The sequence below is a fragment of the Erigeron canadensis genome, chromosome 7 (assembly GCF_010389155.1).
Source record: "Erigeron canadensis isolate Cc75 chromosome 7, C_canadensis_v1, whole genome shotgun sequence".
Classification (NCBI taxonomy): Eukaryota; Viridiplantae; Streptophyta; class Magnoliopsida; order Asterales; family Asteraceae; genus Erigeron; species Erigeron canadensis.
The window spans coordinates 35,280,745-35,305,319 of record NC_057767.1 but is presented as its reverse complement, the minus strand read 5'-3'; the positions used below and the strand labels follow the sequence as shown (position 1 = coordinate 35,305,319).

The 24,575-nt window shown below is 33.4% G+C and overlaps 3 protein-coding genes across 3 annotated transcripts; 1 reads left to right on the top strand and 2 right to left on the bottom strand.

The window, feature by feature from the left end:
* On the bottom strand, positions 1 to 4,838 carry LOC122607901 (CSC1-like protein At4g02900). Its single transcript, XM_043780973.1, has 12 exons — positions 4,525 to 4,838; positions 4,111 to 4,272; positions 3,878 to 4,013; positions 3,698 to 3,799; positions 3,494 to 3,613; positions 3,325 to 3,405; positions 2,565 to 2,905; positions 1,849 to 2,094; positions 1,200 to 1,524; positions 714 to 947; positions 376 to 601; positions 1 to 302 (listed from the first exon to the last, which is right to left on the bottom strand). Exons 1-12 carry the CDS (start codon positions 4,836 to 4,838, stop codon positions 280 to 282), a joined length of 2,310 nt encoding a protein of 769 aa, XP_043636908.1. The 3' UTR covers positions 1 to 279.
* A 3,199-nt stretch (positions 4,839 to 8,037) lies between these two features.
* LOC122608399 (EID1-like F-box protein 3) lies at positions 8,038 to 9,742 on the bottom strand. Its single transcript, XM_043781500.1, has one exon. It carries the CDS (start codon positions 9,699 to 9,701, stop codon positions 8,793 to 8,795), a length of 909 nt encoding a protein of 302 aa, XP_043637435.1. The 5' UTR covers positions 9,702 to 9,742; the 3' UTR covers positions 8,038 to 8,792.
* A 12,746-nt stretch (positions 9,743 to 22,488) lies between these two features.
* On the top strand, positions 22,489 to 23,930 carry LOC122607503 (probable sarcosine oxidase). Its single transcript, XM_043780489.1, has one exon. It carries the CDS (start codon positions 22,562 to 22,564, stop codon positions 23,825 to 23,827), a length of 1,266 nt encoding a protein of 421 aa, XP_043636424.1. The 5' UTR covers positions 22,489 to 22,561; the 3' UTR covers positions 23,828 to 23,930.
* Positions 23,931 to 24,575: the final 645 nt, after the last annotated feature.

Genomic DNA, 24,575 nt, shown 5'->3' with positions numbered 1-24,575 from the left:
GTTAATTGATATAAACTGATTTTCTAAATTAACCCTCTACATTTTAAAACATTGCTAGTCATACTGTTGAAAGAAAAACTTATATGATTTACATAACTGATCTCTGACAAAATCTTCTTTTAATGATCAGCTGAACAACTGAATTTCGGGATGGGATATAACAATGTCATAGCTTAACTTTGCTCTTGACTCAGTTCCGAGTTCCATACACTTCTTCTACTTCATTTCACATAGCAATTTCACAGCTTGTCCATAACTATGATCACTGACGGATCTGGTTTAGAACTTCCCTTGGGGGGTCTCTGAAAGAAATTCATAACCATTTTAGATCGAGAGAACACAAAAAATCCGGGCTAATTCAAACAGCTGAAATACCAATTATATCCTCAGAAATGTCTTCTTCGATTTCATGTTTACCATCTTTTTGTAAACTCCTTTTTGTTACAACTAGTGGACTGTTTTCTTCTTCATCCACCGCTCTTGGTCTTTCAAATTCTGTTGATCCATTGAAAACCGGATGCACGTATGCATCTTGGAGATAGACTTTTAAGTTAAGGTTTGGTTCTGTCGCCTTTTCTAGTGTATCTTTTTTCATTGCATCCTGCAATAAAAATAGAATGATGTCATCATCCAAAGAACAACCTCTAACGGGTTGATGAAAGTATGGTTATGTCTAATTTATGACGGGTTGATGGGTGTGGTTTATGTCTAACCTCTAATGGGAATCGTCTGAATTGAGATTCAAATCGCCCCTTGCAAAATCTAAAGAACCAGAAGGTCAAGATAGGAAGTGGAATCAAAAGATATGTTGCATTAGTTGCCTTTTTCGTGTTCAGCAGTCCTAAGAATAGAAATTGCGATATCATCAATCCAATGATTATTCGGCGATGAACATCTGGCCAAAATGTTGCACCACTCTCGTACTTCTGATCATACACATTGATAATCTAACATCCATAAACAAAAAACAACAAAAATACTCTATAAGAAACGATCTATCTTTTAGTCATTTGGCATATGCCCATGACGATGTCAAAAAAAAGTAGATGTGGCATTTCAACCCATTTCTTTATGAATGGTTGTTTCAGGTTAAAGGTCCAAAAAATGGGAAAAATTCAAAGGAAGCACATAATGGTCACGACCACTAACCTAACTTCTCATTTTGCTGTATATATATATAAATACAGTAGGCTGGTTACCTGATGACGGAAAACCACATAGGCGAAGGCAAAAAATACAACAATGAAGGGGAGTATTATAGGGGTGATAGCCGAGTACACTAATCCGAGCAGAAAGTACAATTGTATCCGAGGCTCATTTATTGCCCAACTCAAACAACCAGGGTCCATTGCTTCCTCTCTGTCCTTTTCGGTTTTCACTAAAAACGCGTTTTTCAAGTGAAAAATGATCAACGGAACCATTCTGAAGATTTCTGCAGCAACGCCTGACCAACCATCTACCATGACATATGTTATAAAGAATGTGGCTTTCATTGGTATCGACACACCAACAGTTTTTGGAATCCTGCATTGATCGACCAAGTTATGATAGTATTTAGAGTTTGGAAAATGGGCGTGTTGGGTATTGGGTCAAGAATGGGTAAGAGTTGAAAGAGGTTGGTTTGACCCGTCAACACTTTATGCTCTCTACAAAAATATAAAAATACTAATGACATAAAAATAAAATAAAGTTCAAGTATTACTTTTTATTTAAGCCATTGGGCAGATTTAAGATTTAACACAACCCAGATCGACCAGTCCACAAGTAATAGGTCGAAATTTCCCCTGCTGGATAATGAAAAGTTAATAGGTGATGAATGATAATTATTGGAAAATGATGACAACATACTCAGTTGGGGACTGATTCAAGAACTCTTTAAGTTGTTGAAGAGCTGTTCCGGTGATGATACTTCCTAAGAACACATTCACAAGCAAAAATAGGTGGTATTTCCCGGCTGAACGTGTCTCCAAAGTTGACAATGCAGTAAAACCCTCTATTTTTGACATGGTCATTATAATCGTAGGAAGAAGAATAAGGAATATCTTTAGTATAATCCCAGGAAGATAACCTTGAATGATAGACTTGACTGATCCCCTGTCCATTTTAACATTCAAGATTCATGAACAAAAAAAGGAAAATACCTATATCAAAGAAAGAGTAATACGAAAGGTGACAATTTCAACTTATTTACTTCCAAATGGGTTGATTCGGGTAGATGTTATATCTACGGGTCAAAAGAGTAAACTATTTGAGGAACGGGTCAGATGAGTCTTTAGAGATGGAACGGGTCAAATGGGTAAAAACATATCAAAAGTGACCTCGAGTGTTATTTACATTTATAAGCATTTTTAATGATATAATTCTTAAATCATACTCAAAACAACAGAAACTTGTATATGCACCAAAAATAGATAATAGATGCATGATCCTTTGTGGGTCAACTCAACCTAAATTGATCCAATTTGACTCCTACCACCCAGCTGACCCTGGTTATTTTGACATGTTACCCAACCCGTCATTGCCACTTCTAGTTAGTTTGATATGGAGCTCAAAATTTCACTCACATTTCAATGAGAGGCTTTAAAAAGGGAAAAACCTTCTCAATTCCCTCAATATTAGCAAGAGTTTGGACAAAGGCTATAGGGACCATAAAGCAGAAAGTAAGACCAAATAAAGCAACAGCCATGAGTAATCTTCGTAGATTAAGTTCCACGAATGGTATGGCAAGATTTTCCCAATAAACGTCACGTGGTTCAGGAGCCCAATCTGTGAGCCATACAGTGGGATTGTGTGATTGGGTTGTTTGAGCACAAACAGCTGCACCCCATCGTGATCTGAATGAAACAAATGCTGCTGGAACAATAGCACTTGGGTCATTTAACACTCTCTCTCTTTCGGCTTCCTCCTACGCAACCATGTGAAATAATAGCAATAAAAAGTAATAGAGTTGTACTATACTAACAATGGTTAGAGGTGGAAAATAGGTGCCTCTGGAACTTTGGGTAATGGGTCAAAACGGGTACTTTGTTAAGTTTGAAATGAGCAAGGTCCAGTCAGGTTGACTAGAAGAAACTTTTTTTAGAAAGTTTATATTACTAATATAACATAATTTTTCTAGAATAACTATTATAACGTTTGATTACTTTACCTGAATAAAGACACTTTGGGCAATTCTGACCACTTTAAACCGTTTGACCCATACCCTTATGACCCATTGGAAATAAATATTACCCGAAGCGACCTATTCATAGCTAAATGGGTCGAAACTACCACCTCTGACCTTCATGTATAACAAATTAATCATTCTTGAATCCACACACTTACTTCTTTGCTTAGAGTCTCGATTTTTTCGGTATAGAAGTCAATTGCATCAACATTTTTTCCCCACAGACCCCAAAAACCTGCCTATATAGACCACTAAATATGAAATTACTTGAAAATCGTATATTTTACAGAAACCAAGATGTCAAACGGATAGCATCTAGCCAAATACCTTGGTTGTTGGCCTTTTTTGAGGTTTTCTCTCGAACTTGTTGGTGTAATACGTAAGCCAATTTTGCAGGCTCTTCTTTGTTGCCACCATATTTGCAAGAGTATTTGCATTGTACACTACCTACAACCTCAAAGTTACATATCTATATATATGATATAGAATAATTGAAATCATTTGATACATAAGTTCCTCAAAGAAGCACACCTGATGTGAAAGATAATGATCAGGATGATTAACACAAAAGAAATGTTCAACATGCTCACTAACTGATTCATCGGGATCTGGGGGAACATTTCTCACAAGAACCTGCAAGAGACATTAAAAGTGAATAGAAACCAGTAACCTCTTCCAGAAATCATATACCTCTACCAAGTAGACACTCACGGTAAATTGATCAGGACGACGGCTCTCACCAGCAAGAAACTGCAACCTCATTTTGGTTACAATCAAGTATTCTTTGTAAAGGGTGTAGCACGTCCAAAGTGTGAAGACATAACACATTACTATATGCGCATACAACCTGATGATGATAATGGCAATTCTAAATGCGTATAATCTGATTATGGTTATCATAAATAATCACCAGTAAAGATATATACAGGGAACTCTTCTTGCACCTGTTTGATCCAGCGGCTACATTAGATATGGAAAGTTTGTCAATATCACTAAACGTTAGATCTTGCATATTCGTTCTCATTTCATCGAAATTCTCCCCAGTGTAATTAACAGGCACCAACACACCAAATGAAAGTACAGAGATAGGGAAAAATATCTTTAGCCTGCATCAGAAAATCTTAACAAAACTTAAAGTCATCAAAGTTTAACGTACCGTTCAGAAATGTTCATTTTGTGTCATTGTACTCTTATACTTTCAAACATACGTATGATATTGGTGTATAAGCTTATGCAATTTTAAATTCAACTAAGTTACCCAAATTGAAATTCATAAAAAGTATAGTGACCTAAATGAACAAAAGAGCGGTAGATACGTTGAATTTACTTCAAGTTACTTGAAATAAAAAACTACTAACCCAAGAAGGTAAATCCTGATATAAACTGCAGAATCAAGTCCTGCATGTTCAATAAGTTCTGGCTCTGGCATTCTTAAGGCAGCAGGCATCCAATTCCAGAACTTTAAGTACATTTTAACATCTAAATTAACAAATTTTCTCATATAAGTTCCAGATACGGTTGGACTATCTCGTATGCCCTTAAGATACCATTTTGGGAAGTAAACTCTATCGTTAACGGGTTGAAGCCGCAATATAGCAAATGCCACAAGAAAGAGTATTGCGGATAGGCTATTAATAGCAGCTGACACGGCAATATCTGAAAGAGTAGCCATGTTCTTTCTTGGTGATCAGACGCCACCTACATTTTCAATCAAAATATCACATGATATAAGCTATGATATCATATAGGTTTTATCTTCATTAGTATCAACCAGTAAGCATTTTATCATCTTCAAATGATATCTAACCACATGTATTGGCAATTAGCATACGCCAGGGCCACCTCCGAAAATGACACAAAAAAATTGGGCTCAAGGCAAAAAGAAATAATAGGTCCCTAAAATTATAAAAGTTAAGCCTAACATTCGTTGATTTTTCAATTACATGCCGTTGTTATTCTAACTCTTACGGGTAACTATTTTGATTATTTTTTAGCCTAAATTAAAAAAAAAAAGCATCAAACCTAAAGCTACAAAACCCAAAGTTTTGGGGCCCTTCAGAATAAGGCACGAGACCTTACTGCCTTGCTAAGGATTAAGAGATATGTCTACTTAATTAACAAGCTTTTTACACTTTGATGCACCAATTGTTTTGGGTGCATCAATTCAAGATGTAAAAAAGTATATATGAGTTCTAACACGTTTAGCGTAATTCTATAATCACATAATGTACAATCTACACTTTAACAAGCTAGCTAGTTAAGAGGCTAAATACCAGAGTCACGAATTAACATATATAATGAATATGCATGTCACGTAAATTCCAAATGCAACACATTGTATTCTTCACTAACAAAATGTTAAAGTTATGAAATATATTAATCGCTTGGAATATAATGATGATCAAGAAAGATGAGAATTTACCCTAATTAATTGATCTCCACCAGTATTGAGAGAATATAAATATTACGTAGGACAGAAACACATTAAATCGAATTCCGTTTATTCCCAAATAAATAAAAGTTATGTAAATTGTTGGGGTTTGAAGGGAGGTGAAAAGAGAGGATTAAAGATTGCATTTACACAACGCATTTCGTCTTTGTAATTCATGTGTTTGATGATTTATATATGAGTCTGTATATACAAACGTTTTGTCTAATAAAGAGGTACAAATGGGAAATATATTATTTATTTTTCTGGAAAGTGAACACTTTTTACATAATTAAGTTCATGGATTTTTTTTTTTAAAGCGAGTTTGGAGTTAGCAATAGCAGTTAGCATTCAAAACACCATAGTGACATCCAATTGGGCAGTATGCGGTGTTCGAACAATGCATGACTCAGGACTCTCGAAAACTCCCCTAATGATGATGTATCATCTCCCTAATACTTTTGGGATAATAATCTTTGTTCTACCCTATGGAGGCTACTAGGCTCCAGCCCAGACGTAGCCTTCGAACTCAAGCATGGTTGCTCCTTGGAGGCTCCGGACATAGCCTCCGGACTGATCCATAGAGGCTCCTGACATAGCCTCCGGACCCTCCTCCATGGAGGATCCCAACAAAGCCTCCAGATTTGAACACTAGCCTAACGCTCCATTACTTGCGATACAACACTAGGCTGGGAGGCTTGATGATGTACCATCTCCCTAATAGCTTTTGGATAATAATCTTTCTTCCACCCTATGGAGGCTACTAGGCTCCAGCCCAGACGTAGCCTCCGGGCTCGAGCATGGTTGCTCCTTGGAAGCTCCGGACATAGCCTCCGGATTGATCCATAGAGGTTCCTGACATAGCCTCCGGGCCCTCTTCCATAGAGGCTCCTGACATAGCCTCCGGAGCCTCCTCCATTGAGGCTCCTGACATAGCCTCCGGACCATCCTCCATTGAGGCTCCTGACATAGCCTCCGGACCCTCCTTCATTGAGGCTCCTAAAACATTTAGACCTGAACATGACCTCATCTATGTTAAGTCATGGGCTTGATTTAGGCCCAAGCATGGAAAGCCCATGACCCAAAATCATCAAACCCTAGAATTCACTCCCTATAAATAAATTACAATGAGCACCAAGCTAGGGGACTTCTCTCTCTTCCCTCTCTCTACTCTCTCTCACACAATCCTTGGCCTACTTCGGCTTATGGCGTCACATCTTGTAGTCACCAATTGGGAATCGTCAACCGAAGTAGCAACAATCTAATCTTCCCCAACGTCTTATAGATCTAGGATTCACTTCTAATACCTAAGTGTAGAAATATGCTTAAACACCTAATAATCCACTCCTACAAATGTAGAAAGTGAGATTCGAACCCTGGTGGATTTTTTCAATGTCAAAGACCTTATTAATTATTTATCAACGAGCACTACTCTATAAGAAAACTATCGGCTTATTTGCTTAAAATAACGACTTTTGCATAATTCACAAATCAAAAAGTCAGAAACTGGTTTTGGAATACAAGCGGTTTTCGATTCTAGGTTATCAATTATCGAAATCAAAATTTCAAACTTATTTTCAATCTATAATTAAGTATAAGAAATTTTTAAACATGTCTACAAAGCACATGCTTAAAAGTATAGAATGAAGCTAACATTTCTTAATCATAATGTTAATTTTTTTTCCATTCATTAATGTTATTAAATGTATTTATTGTTACTAGCACGGTAACCGCGCGATACAGCGGTAGTCTTGACGGCGACGGTGTGATGGTTGGACGACTGTTGTTGGTGGAGCGGCGTTGAGTTGTGTATATAACTGATGTAAATGGTTAATGGACATATTTTAAAAGATAAAAGATTGATAGTGTAAATTAATCATTAATGTGAAAAAGTAGTGTACGTGAAAGTATTTTAAGGGTGCTAAGTGAGTATATCACATATTTTTAACATTACCAAAAATAAAGAGGGTTATTTTTTTTATAATATAGTATAGATATAGATATAAATATATAGAAAAGTTTAATTCATTTTATTTTTTAAAGCATATGTTTCATGAACAAAGGTTACGAAGAAATTTAAAAAATCACAAAAACTACACGCTTATAAATGTGGAAAAGAAAAGTTCACATTTTCAATTGTGTAAAAATATATCAATTGTTTAAACTTGTGTGAAAGTTAAGTTATAATACCTATTTTCTCCACACTTTGAGAGTATGAAAAAAATATATGTTACAAGTTGACTTTCACACTTTTGTGAAAAAATTTAACAATTGTTCACAGTTTTAAATGTTAACATTTTGTTTGAACATTTATAAGTGTGAAAAGATTATAATTTTTATTTATTCATCCTTTTAAATATAAAGTTTTTTCTACATATAAAAATATGTAATTAAATTCATAACTTTTTCACACTTTTTATAAAAAAAGTAGGGACAAATGAACTTCTCTAAACTTTTATGCTACCATATTCTAATCTTGTTTTTTTTTTTTATAGAGATACAGATATGGATAGTAGCAGATTAGCAGCACATAACAAGATGGATGAAAAAATTAGAAAGAGTAAAACAAGGAAAACAAGCACACGAAGACATAGAGTCAAACACATAGTAAAAGTCAAAATGGTACAAATGAAAAACATTGAATGCATCGTAATCCCCGGTCTCAGCCTCATAGAAACTAACACCACGTCCCAAACAACATGTTCCTCACAACTTAAAAAAGCAACCTTCAATTGAAAAAACACCCGGAAATTTAACCAATATACTCTTGCATCAAACACCACAAAATTTGACCAATATACCTTGTATCATACCACCATATCAGACCACAACACCTTCATTCTGTTCTAAACTTAGCTCTCTTCATATATTATTTAGAAAGAATTATAATATATGGACCAAAACCAAGTTGAATGTCAAATTGCAAACACTCGGGTGCTACAACAGTTGTTATGTAGTATTCAGACAAGACAATTGCCTCCCATCATTTAAATTGTAAAAAATGTGAATAAAAATGACAGTGGCGACAACAAACTTGTCAAAATATGTCGTGTGCATACCAATATACCATATTGGCAAAAAGTACCCATTTAATTGGGTCTTGTGAAGCCACGAGGTCTACCTGATTGTACGATCAAAATTAAGGCTTCACCTTGGGATGGGCAAGGTCTATTTCGACAATTTCTTTGAAAAACAATATCAAATCGCGAAACCATTAAAGCCATCATTATGTCGCCCATTTCTGACCGAAGGATCATAATAAAACTCATCACCACCAGAACTATTTGCACTCCCATCTCTACCGTCCATTTCACATCCATTATCATCATCATCATCCTCATCCTCACCGTTGATTTCTTCTTCATCAGGGTCAGACGACAAAGGAGCTAACCAACACGTGCCATGCAGGTGACCATTTACACATACAAAATACTCGAGTGCGCCATCGTGCGAGCCGAGCCGCTTAGCCGCGTTCTTCGGAACCATACCAGCTGACGTCATACTCCAAACACGCGCCCCACAATACGGACACCTTTCTCTTTCTTCTAACGCCACTTGTTTCGCTATCAAACAGGCGCGTGTCCTGGACTCGCGAAATCCTCTAAACACTCCGCGGAAAACGCCTAAATCATCCTCGCGTTCACTGACTCTGTGTTCACACGGGTCGCTAACGAATAATAAGTCCCCACGACACCGTTTCATTAAAAAACTCTTTCCTGACGTTTTAGAAAACCGGGACTCTATCACAAAATGGCCCGGTTTAGACCGGCTCAAAATAAAATTCCGGGTCGACTCACACCCACCACAATAAAACAACAGCTTGGCTAAAGCCGGCCAGCCGCCGCTCATGCGGCTACTATGCACACCATTGGATAACGATTCTGTTATCCGTGGGGCGCGGAACAAACAAAGTCCGCGCCACAACAGCCGTTTAGCCATGGCCCGTAGCCGCCTGCATACGGCGGCTGTCTGACACAGCACTTGCACATCCCATTTCATCGATTCCATAACTAATAAAAGCACTCTTTCATTAAAAAAATCCGGTTCGTATGAACCAGATCCATTGCTGACTGAATGATTCAGCCTCACTCTTTGATTTGCACTCATATTTTTTTTTTTTTTTTGACAAATAACCTACGGAAATTAAGCAAAGAGCCTACTTATAGATGTGTCATATATCGGGCACTACAACATAGGTGTCATGTAGTAATTGGGGAACATTTTTTTATAGGATTGTGTTTGTGCAAATATGATTTTGGACGGTTTTAATTTGTTAAAGACTGACACGTGGAGGTTCAAAATAGTGCTTAAAAAGATACTAAAGTAGGTAATCAGGTGATAGCAGGCCACGCGTCCAGATAGATTTTAAAAAGTTGGTTGCTCGAAAAATATCTTTTGAGGGGCATGTGGCAGTCTAGGAGAAAATGATTGACACGTATGAGATAAATATCTAACTAGTGGGACACGTGTTGTATGATAATGGGGGACACGTAGGGTAGGTGACCTGTATGAGACAAAAAAGTTAAAAAAGTAGAATATTTTAATCAACGGATATTTTGGTTTCTTTTGGAGGTTACTCAAATTGGGACATTTATTTTTGCACTTTTTGAGCTCTTTCTAGATATTTGTAATTCGCTAGTACTTTTAAATTCAAAAAGCGATGTAGATATTTGTTTGATATCTGAACTTAGAATGTATGAAAGAATTAATAGTCAAAATACGCTTTACTTGTTGGTAAAACTCTTGTAATTACTTGTTATCTTGGCTGAGTGTGTGAAAAGAAAAGTTGTGAACATATCAACTATTTTACGACAAAAGATCGATTTCACGCGTCTGGTTATAAAAGCGAACTAAAATATAGAAACGTTGTTCATTGACTTGAGTTTTTGATGTTTTGTTTGTAATAATCAAGCAAGCATACAAAACTAGCTAGTATTTTATGTGAGAAAGTCATCGGATATCTAATTCAGGATATCCAGTTCAGTATAAATCAATTTAAAAAAACATGAATCAAATTACATGACGGCTTTATCTGTACGGGCTAAGTCGTTACTAATTTTCACGTTTGAGTGTAACATTTCTAATGTATAACATGTAGAATTTCATCAAGCAACCAAGTGCTTGATCGTCACATCATTTCTTGCTATCTATCCCAAGTGTTCCATACCAGTCACTTTTGCATGTTTTGAGGAGTACGCGTGATTTGTGCATCATTAATTTTTATGTATACACCCACTAATTATGTTTAATGTTGTTGTATTGCACAACATCTTAAAGCATGGTTGATGGTATATGAAAACAATTGATAATGTGCGGATTACCACCCGTTTGTATTAGAGGATTTCCAACAGTAGGTTTTTAATAGCTTTTTATCCAAGGCTTATTAAAAATGCTTTTTATACAGCTTTTTCTTCCAATGGTAAATACTTTGAAAAAATCTTGAAACATGTTTTAGTAATATAATTTAAAAGAAAGCGAATGTTTGTCTCCTTCAAAGATTTGAAAATTTTCAAGACATTGCATAAAAAAGGTCTTTATTTGGGTTAAAGTTTTTAAAAAAACTTTAAAGCTTTTTTAAAAGCTTTAACGCTATTTTAAAAAGTTTATGTAATAATAAAAAACTTTGCGTGCTTGTTAAAACTTGGTAGAATTGTTAACATAGTACAGGTACATCTAGGGATGAGCGTTTAACCCGAAAACCCGCGACCCGTTTCTAACCCGCCCGGACACCAAACGGGTCGGGCCACGGTTCAACTTTTCGTGGATTTTCAGTTCACGGGTCGGGTCGGTCCAAAACCGTCAAAACCCGACAAACCCGCCAAAACCCGACACAACAAAAAACATGTCCAATAAATGGTATTGTATTGAAAATATGTGTAGAAAACAAGAGGTAGTATAAGCTTGAAGAAGAGGTAGAAGAAGAAATTAAAGATAACCTATGAAATAAATAGAATAGAGGAACTATATGTTGATGTTATACACTGATATATGTTATATATATAATTAAAAGAAGAATGAGTTTAAATGGTAAGATAAAAGAGTTTTTTTGTTTGAGTCGAAGACTATAACCATGGCCGTATATATGTAAGAGAAAAGGAGATAGTACTAGGGTAGTACTATGAATCGATCTGTGAAGATGTAATGTCAAAAATATGAAAGTGAAGCAACAAAGAGAGAGATATTTTGGTGCATTGTTTAATGCGAAGTAAATGAAGGGTAAATGTACACGTCTCACTCCATCACCAATTTCCCATACTAGTATTAATTTATTATTAAATTAATTATTAATTATTTATTGTTTTATAGTCTTTTACACACTATTTTACCAACTTTTTTTAGAAATCACGATGACAACTTTTTTTATTTTCATACTTTTTTCTTTGAGTAGACCAATTATAAAAAAATCTTGCCCTTTCTCTCAAGATTCGGAAGCAACGTCTTCAAGGTGTGTTTCTTTTGCAGTATTTATGCTTAATCTTCTTGCCCATGTGATTATATTTTTGGGAAAAATAAATCTGTCTTGCTGTTGAAAAAAAACAACAACACAGAGACTCTCCCCTCCACCACTTCGGCACCTCCAATAATTCACAAGGCACACGATCACGTATAGAGCCCATAAAGCTCAATCTCTATCCTTCATTTTCAGCTCAAAAAGTAGCAACAACCCAGCTAGAAGTCACTTTCGAGTCACCCAAAAAAACCCAAACCCGACCCGGTTAAACTCGGGTCCGAACCGACCTGCCCGGGGGGTTAACGGACCGGGTCTCGGTTTCACTTTTCATGCATTTTCGGGTCACGGGTCTACACGGTTCAGGCCGGGTCGGGCCGGTTTGTAACCCCTGCACATCCCTAGGTACATCATATATACATGATGTACTTAGTTTTTCAGAATTGTTATTCATTGAATCTCTCATTAATATTTGAAAACTGATTTGGGGGACGATATATAATATAGAAAAAAAGTTTTATATAAAGTTTAGTTATTCCTACTCTTAGCTTGATGGCTATCTTAATTATGTGATGTGATGTGATGTGATTATTTTTGGGTTAATATATGTGTATAATCTATACTATATTATAAAAAGAATAGCCCTCTTTATTTTTGGTAATGTTGAAAATATGTAATATTTTCACTTAACACCCCTTAAAATGCTTTCACATACACAATCCCCTTAACATTAATGATTAAATTACACTATCAATCATTTTATCACTTAAAATATGTCCATTAACCTTTTACATCAATTATATAAACAACTCAACGCCGCTCCACCACCAAAAGTTGCCCAACCATCACACCGTCGCCGTCACGGCCGCCGGTGCATCGCGCAGGCACCGTGCTAGTAATTGTAACGAATTTGTCCGAAGTACCAAATTTAGAATTAATGTGTAAAACTCATACGAAGTATAAGTTAAGAAATATTTATCAATTGTAGAAACTCCTAATACAGGTCTACATATATTTTAGTGTCTCTGTATTTTTGATAATTTTTAGAGCAATCTAATAATCAAGTTATTGGTTTAGAAGTTTTTCTTAATAAACTTTTTTATAAAGTTTTTAGAGCATCTTCAATAAGGCTTTTTTATTTAAAAAAAATTACTATTTGAAAAAGATTTTATACAAGCTTTTTTTTCATTAGAGTGAAAAGCCCAATAGGTTGAAGATATTTCCAGTTTTTGGAAAACATTGACACCCTTTCTTCTTTGTTTCATAATTAAAAAAATATTTAAAAAAAGGTTTTCTGTTGGAGTAATAATTTGACAAAAAAAACTTTTGAATGGGGTGTTTAGAATTACTTTTTAAAAATAGATTATGTGTTTTGAATAATCAGAATCAAATAATTATTTACAATAACAAAACGTGTTGTTAAAAGATAGTATTTGGATTTGATTATGTTGATTAAAATCACAATAACTAGATAATTGATGTGCCAAATCGAGCTTTAATATTTGTAAACTAAAACTACCAAAGAACTAACTATTACGCACTCACGGGCAGTGGACCCGATCGTTTGTAATACAGCAAAGAGGTAAGTCTGAGTTCGTTCTCAGGGACTGTGAAATGATTAATTGCTTGTTTAATGGTTTGGAAAACAGGTGTTGCTCGAAATTCCCTTTGACAATTAAACAAATTGATTTGCCAATTGATTGCATTAAATTAAAGAAAGATTCAGACAAAATAATTAAAAGTCATTCACCTTGACTTCCCTTGACTTTAAATGTGATTGCATTTGATGAGGAACAAATTCTTAAGAGTTTGCAAAGTAGTCGTGACAAGATTAAACTATTCACGTGGTACCACCATCCATGAATAATTTATCGATCCACCTGACTAGTCTAATTACCCGAGCCGGTACCACCAAGACCAAGACAATTCTTCTAACGATAGTTTTTATCTACTTATCAAATTATCAATTGAAGCTATGTGACAATAACGTGGTACCACCAACCGATATCAATCACGTTGACAATTTTAATCTTTACTTAAAATGATATTCACTATCATACCATGAACTAGTGATAATTACTTATAGACAAGTAACCGTTTTAAAATCACATACACATTCGACTGGTACCACCAACGAAGAATCATATGCAACCAATATCGATTTTAATTAAATGAAAAGAATTAAAACCATCAAGATCACAGAACAACGATAATTAAATAAACCCTTTTAAATTAAAAATATAGCAATCACATTATCCGTCTAGTTTCATCAAGGTGGACGATTAAGCAGTTAGCCACTCATGATCAATTCACAATAATCAAAGAAACGGAAAAGAAACATGAAGTACCAATTGTTTGAAGAAAATAATTTGCAAGACAATAATGTAGATACGATCTAGATGGGTGCCCGTAATATCTTCAATGAGTCCGCCTAAGTGAAACACTTGATTGGAGAAGGAAGAATCCTGATAGAGCAGCTCCTAGAAAGAATTTGAATGCCTCGAAATTCGTGCCTAGGGTTTATATTTATACCTCTTGAAAAATAAGGCTTTAAGTCGGCCGTTGACTTTTGTTGACCAGCCTCCCACTGCGGCGCAGTGGTCATGTAAAGGCCTCCACTGCGTCGCAGCCAAATATCACTGGAATTCCCTTCGTATGCAACATGGATGACTGCGGCGCAGTGGGATCGTGCATGCCATCCACTGCGGCGCAGCCAAATATCACTGGCAAATCTTCGCGTGCAAAAGGGGTGACTGCGGCGCAGTGGACTCGTACAAACCCACCACTGCGGCGCAGCCAAATCTCACTGGACAAAAATCACTCGTGCATGAATAACCACTGCGGCGCAGTGGGCAGATGTGCATTTCCACTGCGTCGCAGTGGTCACAAAAACTTCGACCACCTCGTTTTCAACTTCCAACTCGCCACTTTCATTATTTCTTTTGCATAAATCAACTTTCGACTTCATGAATTATTGTATTAGCCAATAGTCTTCCAAATGTGAGCCAAATCACTACGTAACCTGCTAAGCGCCTGAAACTACTAACAAACACCATAAACGCGCCAAATGCACACAAAGTAGACTTAAAACATATAAATAAATAGCCAATAATGATGTGGGTAATGGGTATAAATTAGTCACATCAATAATCAACTTTTAAATGTTTGATAAATTCATATCTATACTATATTATTAGGAATGGCAATGGGTTGAGTTTGGAGCGGGTAGTACTAAACCCAAACCCGAACCCGACCCGATACCCATTGGGGACTTTATCGGGGACCCCATCAAGGATAAAATCATGTCCAAAACCAAAAATCCGACCCGATAAGGATATTTATTTTTCAAAATTATTTACTAAAACTTATATGATTTGAGAAAGGTATTACTTATTCTTCATGTTTTGAGAAATAGATGTGCAAGTTATTGAACATAGATACAAATTTGTTGATATTAGTGTGGAATATAGATTCAAAACTAATTACTTATAAATATATAGATTTATGTATTGATATCGGGTCGGGTTGGGTCGGGGTAGATATGCCCCAGTCCCTCCCCCGAATGGGTTCGAGTATCGGGTTTCCTCATCGGGTTTCAGGTTTCCCCATCGGGTCGGGGTTTTTTTTTGCCATCCCTATATATTAAAAAACAATGTCCCCTTGTCTAAAATTTTAAGTTTCAACATTTACTTTCCCAAAATGCCCCCTCTATCAATTTTATATTATCAAACACCATTTCCCTCCCCTCAAATCTCAACCAATCATCTTTTTTCCCTCTCTTCCATAAATCATTTACTCTTCCAATTCATTCAAAATATTTTTTCTTACAAACCGTACATCGATAAATTATATAAATTATAAAAATTATATGAGTGTTTTTAAAATTTCATGCTCTTTCATTAGAGATGTCATTCGATATACTTTCGACGAATTTTTAAATACGAGGCCGGAACCCGTACGGTTAAAGCCTTTGGCTATCACATTTTATGACCTATCATCCCACCATCTCACCGCCGCAACGTGCGGGTACTTACTCTCGTACTTTAGAAACTAAATAAGTAAATTGACAAAAAAGGACATTAACGAAAAATCAATAATGTAAAAATAAATCCTAAAACCCTTATATGTTTAATAGAAAAAAACTATTTAAAAAGCAATGTTGTTTATTAGAATACTGGATATATGTTTATGGAACACTTGAATGTAAAAGTAATAGCAATTTGTTTATTAAAGAAATCAATTTACATACAAACTACTTATATTTTTACACGCAGGCGAAGAAAAAATTAATGAAAAAGCTTAGATACACTTGCAGAAGGCAGCAGAAGAAGAAACTTATTTTGCGGGGTGTTTATAAATGGTCAAGGGTATTAGAGGAAGCTAAATAGCTGGACAACTTTGGGAAATCACGTCTGTGTACAGTAAGAGAGTTGCTTTTAAGAAATTGAGTTTTGATAGATTTTAAACGGAAATAATCAATTCTTTAAACACTTTTTGCAAACACTAAAGTAATACTATTATTTTTAAACGTAATAATCTAAAAATCAATTTAAAACTCAACCCCAAACACTGTTTAAGAAAAGTTTATAGACAATAATTTAACCATTAAAAATGCTATAAAAAGGATTTTTTTAACATATACTCACAAGACATAGGTATAGAAAAAATAAATAAACTAAAATTTTTTATAAATAAAATTAAATACATTTATAATTAATATTAATGAAACAGAGAACTTATTATTTTATGATTAAAATTTTTAAATTTTAAATAACATTAACTTCATTTAATATTTCTAAGCATGTGTCCCACTTATTAAAAAACCTTTAGAAAAGAAAAATTAAACCATATAAGGATATCAAATTATCAACCATGTCACCATATGAATGAGATTTGGGCCTTTAGAATCCGGGCCTATTTATACGGTGACATATCTATCTATATCTATATCTATCTATATACATAATAAAACAATAATTATTATGACTTTTTAAAGTCATCCACCTTAAATTAAAATTATCTCTAAACATGCCACATAGGATATATCCTACGTGCCATCTCTATATTTTTTTCACATTAATAGATTTTCATTAAATAATATAATTTTGCATGTATTTTAAATATGACATATAGAAAAAGCATATATATATAAAATATATTTATATTTATATGAATCAAACATATATAAAAAATCACGACTAATATTGCATGACATTTTTTAACTTTTTTTTTTAACTATAAACACTTCATAATTCATGACTCATAATCCATGATATTTTACTACCTTTTCTTTCTTTCTTTCTTTTTTTTTCTTTTTCTATTTACTATATACACTTCACAATCAAACTATATATATTACGTTCAACAAGTACACCTCAAATTACATAGCCCTTTATAATAATAATCTATCTATACATATATTATGTTTCACAGTTTTATTCGTTGTTAATTTATCATAATCATGGAGTATTTTTCAATTGGTCTTTAATTTATAAGGTTATTCTTCTGCCGTATACCAATAAGTATATATATTTTGTTAAATGATCGTTTTAAATAGCCGCACATCGTGCGGGTAAAAAGTCTCTATATATATTAAAACAGTAGTTATCCTAGTCATTTTCTTTATTCAAAGCTATCCTTAAATATTGACACATCTCCATGTGTTTTTTACAACATTTATCTTATTTATATATAAAAAAATATAAATAAATGTGGCAACAATAGTGGGCTTTAACAATGAACACTAAATTAAATTAATTTAGAACTGCCATAATATATTTTTGTCTTTGGTAAATATTTGCTTTTCATAACTAAATATTATCAAATCTATCTCTACTTCTAATTTAATATTCTTACTATATAATTATGCTATATACTTATTTAGTCCCAAAAATAAAAAGACAAAGAAGTTAACAAAAGTTGAAGGAGAAAAGAAAGTTGGTAGCACACGAAAGTAAATAATAAAGTGATTTACTAAATTTACAGTGCTGATTATCATTAAAATGACAAGAAAAGCCATGAACATAAATGGCAGTGCAGGCTTATATTTTTTTTAAGCTTATCATTAAGGTACAGTCAAACCCCTATAAATTAATACTTTATAAATTAATACCTCGATAAAATTAATAATTTGTCCAGATCCAACTTAAGAGATTAGTGAAAATCAACAATCGATAAATTAATAAGATATCTCAGTCCTAACATTATTAGTTTATAGAGGTTTCACTGTAATCAAATGTAAATATGGATGATGGAATGTAACGTAAATTAAATCAAAATAATATTGATAATTGATGATATTGTAAATGTTTTGATGAGCGATATGTTTCATTTTTAATCTACGTAAATATTGTTGATAGAACTTAATAACCCAAAATAGTATTGATCCGAGGATAAACATGAACTATATCATATTAATTTTTTTGATAATAAACTTATTGAATGATTTACTAATGCGTTAAACAGTTATTGGGAACCCATATATGCGTATATTTTTCCCCGAAAAACCTTCTTTATGTATGTATTAAGCAAGTTATTTACTTTCCGCACATCGTGCGGGTAAAATACCTAGTTATATATATATTACTAAAAATCTATGTAAAAATACACATACTTAATGCGTGGAATGTATAAGCATTTAAAGCACATACTAATTTTAACCAAATTTCGTTTTAACCCCTTAAATTTAAACCAAATTTCGTTTTAACCCCCTAAAATTTCTATTTTTTAACTTTTACCTCACATTAAAGTTTCGCTTTTATTTTTGTGACACTAAACTTTTAAATTCTCATTTTTTCATAAAACAACTTTCACCCAGTTACGGTTTTACTTTTAAACATTTGATCTTTGATTATTTTCACATGTCTTTTTATACATATAGCGTTTTCATTATACACTAACTTTTATCAGCATTACGTCTTACGTTTATGTTACATTTAAAACATTAATATAGTTATTGTTCATGTTTTTATACATCTTAATATTCTTTAAATTATTTTTATTGTATTGCTATATGTTTAGTTGTTTTTTTGATGAAAATTTTTATCTTTTAACTTGTATCTCACATCAAAATTTTCGGTTTCAATTTTACTGACACTAAACTTTAGGGTTCTCAGATTTTCATCATACAATTTATACACAGTTATTATGTTACTTGTAAAGATTTGGTTTTTGATTATTTTATTCCGTTTTTATACATATATATAACGTTTTTAATATATAATAATTTTCATCATGTTTACGTCTTACATTCATGAAATATTTAAAACATTATAGTTATTATTTGTGTTCTTATATGACTTATTATTCCTTTATAATATTTTTAATATTATTGCTACATGGTTAGCTATAATTTTTAAACTTTGGGTTCGAATATTTGACATAAATTTGCCAAAACTTTATTATATACCCTCCGCTTTCTCAGGGCCCTCACTTTCTCACTCAACTCATTCAGACGCTTGCCAAAAAGTACCATGCGTCAATGCGCGGGGTCAACAACTAGTTGGACTACTATTATGGAAATCCATTAAATTTTTAAAAACTTATACACGTATACTAGTCATAATACCCGTATGATGTACGGTAGCTATATAGATTGTATCATAAAGAAATTCGAATATGTCTCATACATGATTCGTGCGTATGAAATAAATTGTAGTTAAAGTAAATCGATAATCAAAACTACATTATACTAAATAAAGAATAATGATAAATATAATGTATCCTATTTAGAGTTTTGGATTTACTTTAAAGTTTTAGAACCACATTTAAATCGGAACTTGTAATAGTGGATGATGGCAAATAGTTTTGTGATTACGGATCGTAAACTCAAATTTTTGAAGTCTTGATGTTAATAACTTATTTTAATTAATATAAGTAATAAGAGTTGAAAAATTGAGAAAGAAAAAAAGAGACAATTTATTAATGAAAAAATGGTCAATCAAATAAATAATGTATTTTGTATTAATAAGCCAATAGTTAAAGCTTAATTCTAAGTCTAATAAGAAAATTAAATTTATATACAACTTAAAAAACTAATTTAACAAAATAAATAATTAAAAAGACACGTGTCGATCAAAGATTACGCCACGTGTCGTTTTAAGAACATGTTAATCATGTTTTAGTTTATTGGTAGATATCCTTCTATTGAATTTTTAAAAACTTATATACGTATACTAATATTAATACCCATACGATGTACGGATTATATAATGTTTGATGATACAATTATACTCATATATAGAGAATTAATAATATGTGCTTGTTAGATTATTAAGTTTGTATACAAATCCTATCACATATTATATGAAACCCCATGATTTGTATAATATATTTATTTAATTAGATGTTTAAGACTTAACATATATCTTATCTTTTAATATAGTTGTATTTTGTATTGATGTTAACATTATTAATTTTTTTTTATAAAGCATATATATGGAAACTTAATATATAATTGGATATATATATATTAAATTTAAAGATTAGTATTTGATTATAAGTAGGTATTTATGAATTAGAAATCTTTTTTTAGTTACATTAAAGTGACACATGTCGTGCAAGGAATGCGCTAAGTGCCGATCAAATATCTTTTTTTATCTTAAATCTGAAGAAAGATAAGTATTTGATTACAATTAGGTAATTATGAATTAAGAATCTTTTTTTAATAACATCAAAAGTGACACATGTCGTATAAGGAATGCGCCAAGTGTCGATAAAAAAAATACACAATCCTATTTTAGTATATTAGTAGATATCCTTCTAACTTTATAAAGTTTTAAAACATATGCTACATCGAAAGAAACAAATAAGTGTAAATAACAAGAATAAAGCTTCCTATATCTTTTTTTGTGAAATGTACTAAAATTTCTTTAAAAATTAGAAAACTGGCCAAAACAAATTGTGATCTGAATCTAACACAATGTGTTTTAATTGTGTTATATAAAAACACAATGTGTTTTTGATAGCGCGTGAAAAACAAAAAATTGTTCAAACACATTGTGATATGAACTTAAAAAATGTGTTTTCAAAAAACACATTAAAAACAAATTGTGTTACATTCGAATCACAGTGTGTTTTGACCAATTTTTTAGTTTTCACGAAAATTTTAGTTTTTAAATAATCACAACCCATCTTTTTTTTCTATTGAATGCTTATCAAATATTTCGATCTAGAAATAGAACATCAAGTCACATTAAAAATCTGGAACTGTATACCATCTAACATATATTGAATTTAAGTAAAGAAATTATACATCAATTTACAGTTTTGATGAACATATATTATTGGAGACATTGTTATGAAATTATGAATAAAACAATTTAAGAATATTTAAAGTAGGTATGTTAATGTGGTGTATGTGATATCAACGTAAAAATCAATATCCGGATATCTCTTTGTATTATGATATCACTTTCTGAAAACAACAATTTGACTTTATCTATCTGGGTTACACGAATTTTGTTTTGGTATAATACAAAGAGTAATGTTCTAGATTTTGGCAGAAATCAAGAAGCCGTTCGCTAAAAAGTATTTCGTGTTTTTGTATCTATTTTCTCACGTATCAATTATCTATAAGAGACACCCAAAAGAGTTGTAGCCAAGAGAACTTAAAATCACGTATATGATATATATGATTCATTTTTCTTCTGCATGTATGCATGGAAATAAATAAAGAGGTGGCTATGATAAGGTTAGGTGGCATAGATTTAGAACATTATTTTTACATGTGAATTGTCTTCATGAAAATGTTACTATGAGTGTGAACTTGAATATGTGCAGACATATTTTGTCAAAACAAGACGGTTGTTTTCTATTTAGTTATAGACACATTCAATGTTTCATGCAAAATTTAACTTTTTCATTCACATAGCCACATATTAAATTTCCTTTTCAAACTTGTGTACATGTAAATGTAATGTTTTTCAATAACTCACGTTTTCAAAAGTAAACTTTTACGTGATCATATATCTTACATCTATTTGGATCTGGGATGTCATTCACTTAATAGGTGTACACTCCATACCTCAAAACTCATTTCCAAATGTCATAATCATATCCCTTAATTACACTAAATTAATAACATATTTAGGAGAATAAATACTAATAAGACTGATGAATATATGTTAAATAAATAGTGATATAATATAGTTGATATTCTTAAAAAATTAAAGAAAAATAAAAATCTAACAAATATCGAAATGTCTCGTAAGTTATAAGTTACAACGATAAATTTATATTAAGCCCAACTAATGGTATTCGCACATTAGCCCACCAAGAAGTATATACACTCAACAAACGTGAATATTTTGATGACATAATGTTATTTGTCTTACTTGTTCACCAGGTCATACAATACACTTGTCCTTTAACTTTTTGGAAAATGCCAAACTTCTTTCACCATTATCTGTTCATGTCCATGTGACAATAAGCACACATCCAATTTGTAATACGGAGTAAAACACAAAGTAAATAATAAGCATTTTGATCTATATTCTTTATACTCCAAAAGTTCTATACCATGGAGAATTCTTGTCAATATGATCTCATTGTGATTGGAGCTGGAGTTATGGGAAGTTCAACTGCATATCAAGCAGCTAAACTAGGCCAAAAGATATTGCTACTTGAGCAGTTTGATTTCCTACACTATCGCGGATCATCGCATGGCGAGTCGCGGACTATTCGTGCAACGTACCCTGAGTCGTATTATTGTCCTATGGTTATTGAAGCGGAAAAATTATGGAGGGAAGCTCAAACCGAAATTGGTTATAATGTTTATTTTAAGACAAAGCAGTTGGACATGGGGCCAGCTGAGAATACTTCTTTGTTGGCCCTGATTTCCAACTGCGAGAAACATTCCGTTAGTTATAGTGTTTGTAATAGCCACCTTGCTAATGAATATTTTAATGGTGTGGTTGAGATACCAGAAGATTGGACTGCGGTTGTGACGGAGCTTGGAGGCGTGTTAAAGCCTACTAAGGCGGTTGCTATGTTTCAAACGCTGGCGGTTAAGCATGGTGCAGTGCTTAAGGATAAGATGGAAGTTGTGGATGTTGAGGTTGATGAAGTGAGGGGTGGAGTTGTGGTAAGTAGTAGCTTTGGGGACAAGTTTTGGGGGAAGAAATGTGTGGTGACTGCGGGTGCGTGGGTGAGTAAGCTGGTGAAAAATGTTAGTAATGGTAGGATGGTCTTGCCTATCCAAGCAGTGGAAACAAGTATTTTTTATTGGAAGATTAGGGAGGGTTATGAGGGTGATTTTACTATTGGTGCAGGGTTTCCATCGTTTGCTAGCTATGGTGAGCCTTATATATATGGAACGCCGGCTTTGGAATTCCCTGATTTGATCAAAGTTGGCGTTCATGGTGGTAGGGAATGTGATCCAGATAAGAGAACATGGGGGGCTGTAACAGCTGGGAGTGAAGGGACGGGGAAGGTTATCGGGTATCTTAAAGAATGGATCAAATCGAGGTTTGGTGATAGAGTTAATTGGGAAGACGGACCAGTTATGGCTCAGTCTTGCTTGTATTCTATGACACCAGATGAAGATTACATTATTGATTTCTTAGGTGGAGGGTTTGGTGAAAATGTGGTGGTTGCTGGTGGGTTTTCGGGTCATGGGTTCAAGATGGCTCCTCTAATCGGGAAGATATTGGCTGATCTGGCTATCAGTGGGAAGGCAGCTGCAGAACGACGAAGTGAAGAAATCAAGCATTTTAAGCTGGGAAGGTTTGATGACAATCCTAAAGGAAATGTTAAAGAGTTTGATGACCAAGTTCGCCTCAGGTAGGCAGTCTTGCATGTACTTGAAGCACTAGTGTTTGTGAAAAGTTTTATATGTATGTTGAACATGAAAATTTGAATGGTTTTAGATGGTTGATAATGTGTAACAAGTATGGATCTCTAACATAAGTTCACTAGAGTATAATGACAGTACAATAAAAATAGCGATACCTGTAGCAGTTAATACAAGATTAAAATATATTTAGATATGAATGTTAGTTACATTATATGCTAACTGGTAAAGCAATTGCAGATTGCGGACATCTTTGTTAGTCAATGCTAAAGCAACAGTAATACATAATCCAGAACAGGAAGTACAAACTAAACGCTTTTTTTCATTTACATGTCTAAGATTATAGCCTTCACTCTTCCGTAGTGTGTATTACCGGGTGATGTAAAAAGCCATAATCCATGGCTTGATAGCCTAGTGGCATTTTGGTGGTGGGATAAAGCCTATTATAGAGGGTTTTATCATATTTATTGAGTATTCTCCTGAATTGAGGATTGCCATATTATCCCCTAGTAAAGATATGATCGGGTGGTACCCTGGTATCACGATGATACTCTAGTGGTCTGTCAGTTATTGAAATTTGCCGTTCAAAATAAAAAAAAAAAAACTTGAAAGGGCGGCGATAATTTTGTACCACTGCAATATATTCAGACAGCTAATATTGTGTTCAAATTTCAAACTGATCGATTGCAGTTTACTTCAAAGACTTTGTTCATCTATGCTTTGTACAAGGCCCAAACTAACT

What these genes read in the sequence shown, in the direction of transcription:
- LOC122607901 (XM_043780973.1), bottom strand. Translation starts at nt 4,838, where the DNA reads ATGGCTACTCTTTCAGATATTGCCGTGTCAGCTGCTATTAATAGCCTA. An exon ending in ATCATTATCTTTCACATCAG is followed by an intron (nt 3,614 to 3,697) that starts GTGTGCTTCTTT and finishes TTGAGGTTGTAG; the next exon opens with GTAGTGTACAATGCAAATAC. An exon ending in CATTTCTGAGGATATAATTG is followed by an intron (nt 303 to 375) that starts GTATTTCAGCTG and finishes AATTTCTTTCAG; the next exon opens with AGACCCCCCAAGGGAAGTTC.
- LOC122607503 (XM_043780489.1), top strand. Translation starts at nt 22,562, where the DNA reads ATGGAGAATTCTTGTCAATATGATCTCATTGTGATTGGAGCTGGAGTT.
- LOC122608399 (XM_043781500.1), bottom strand. Translation starts at nt 9,701, where the DNA reads ATGAGTGCAAATCAAAGAGTGAGGCTGAATCATTCAGTCAGCAATGGA.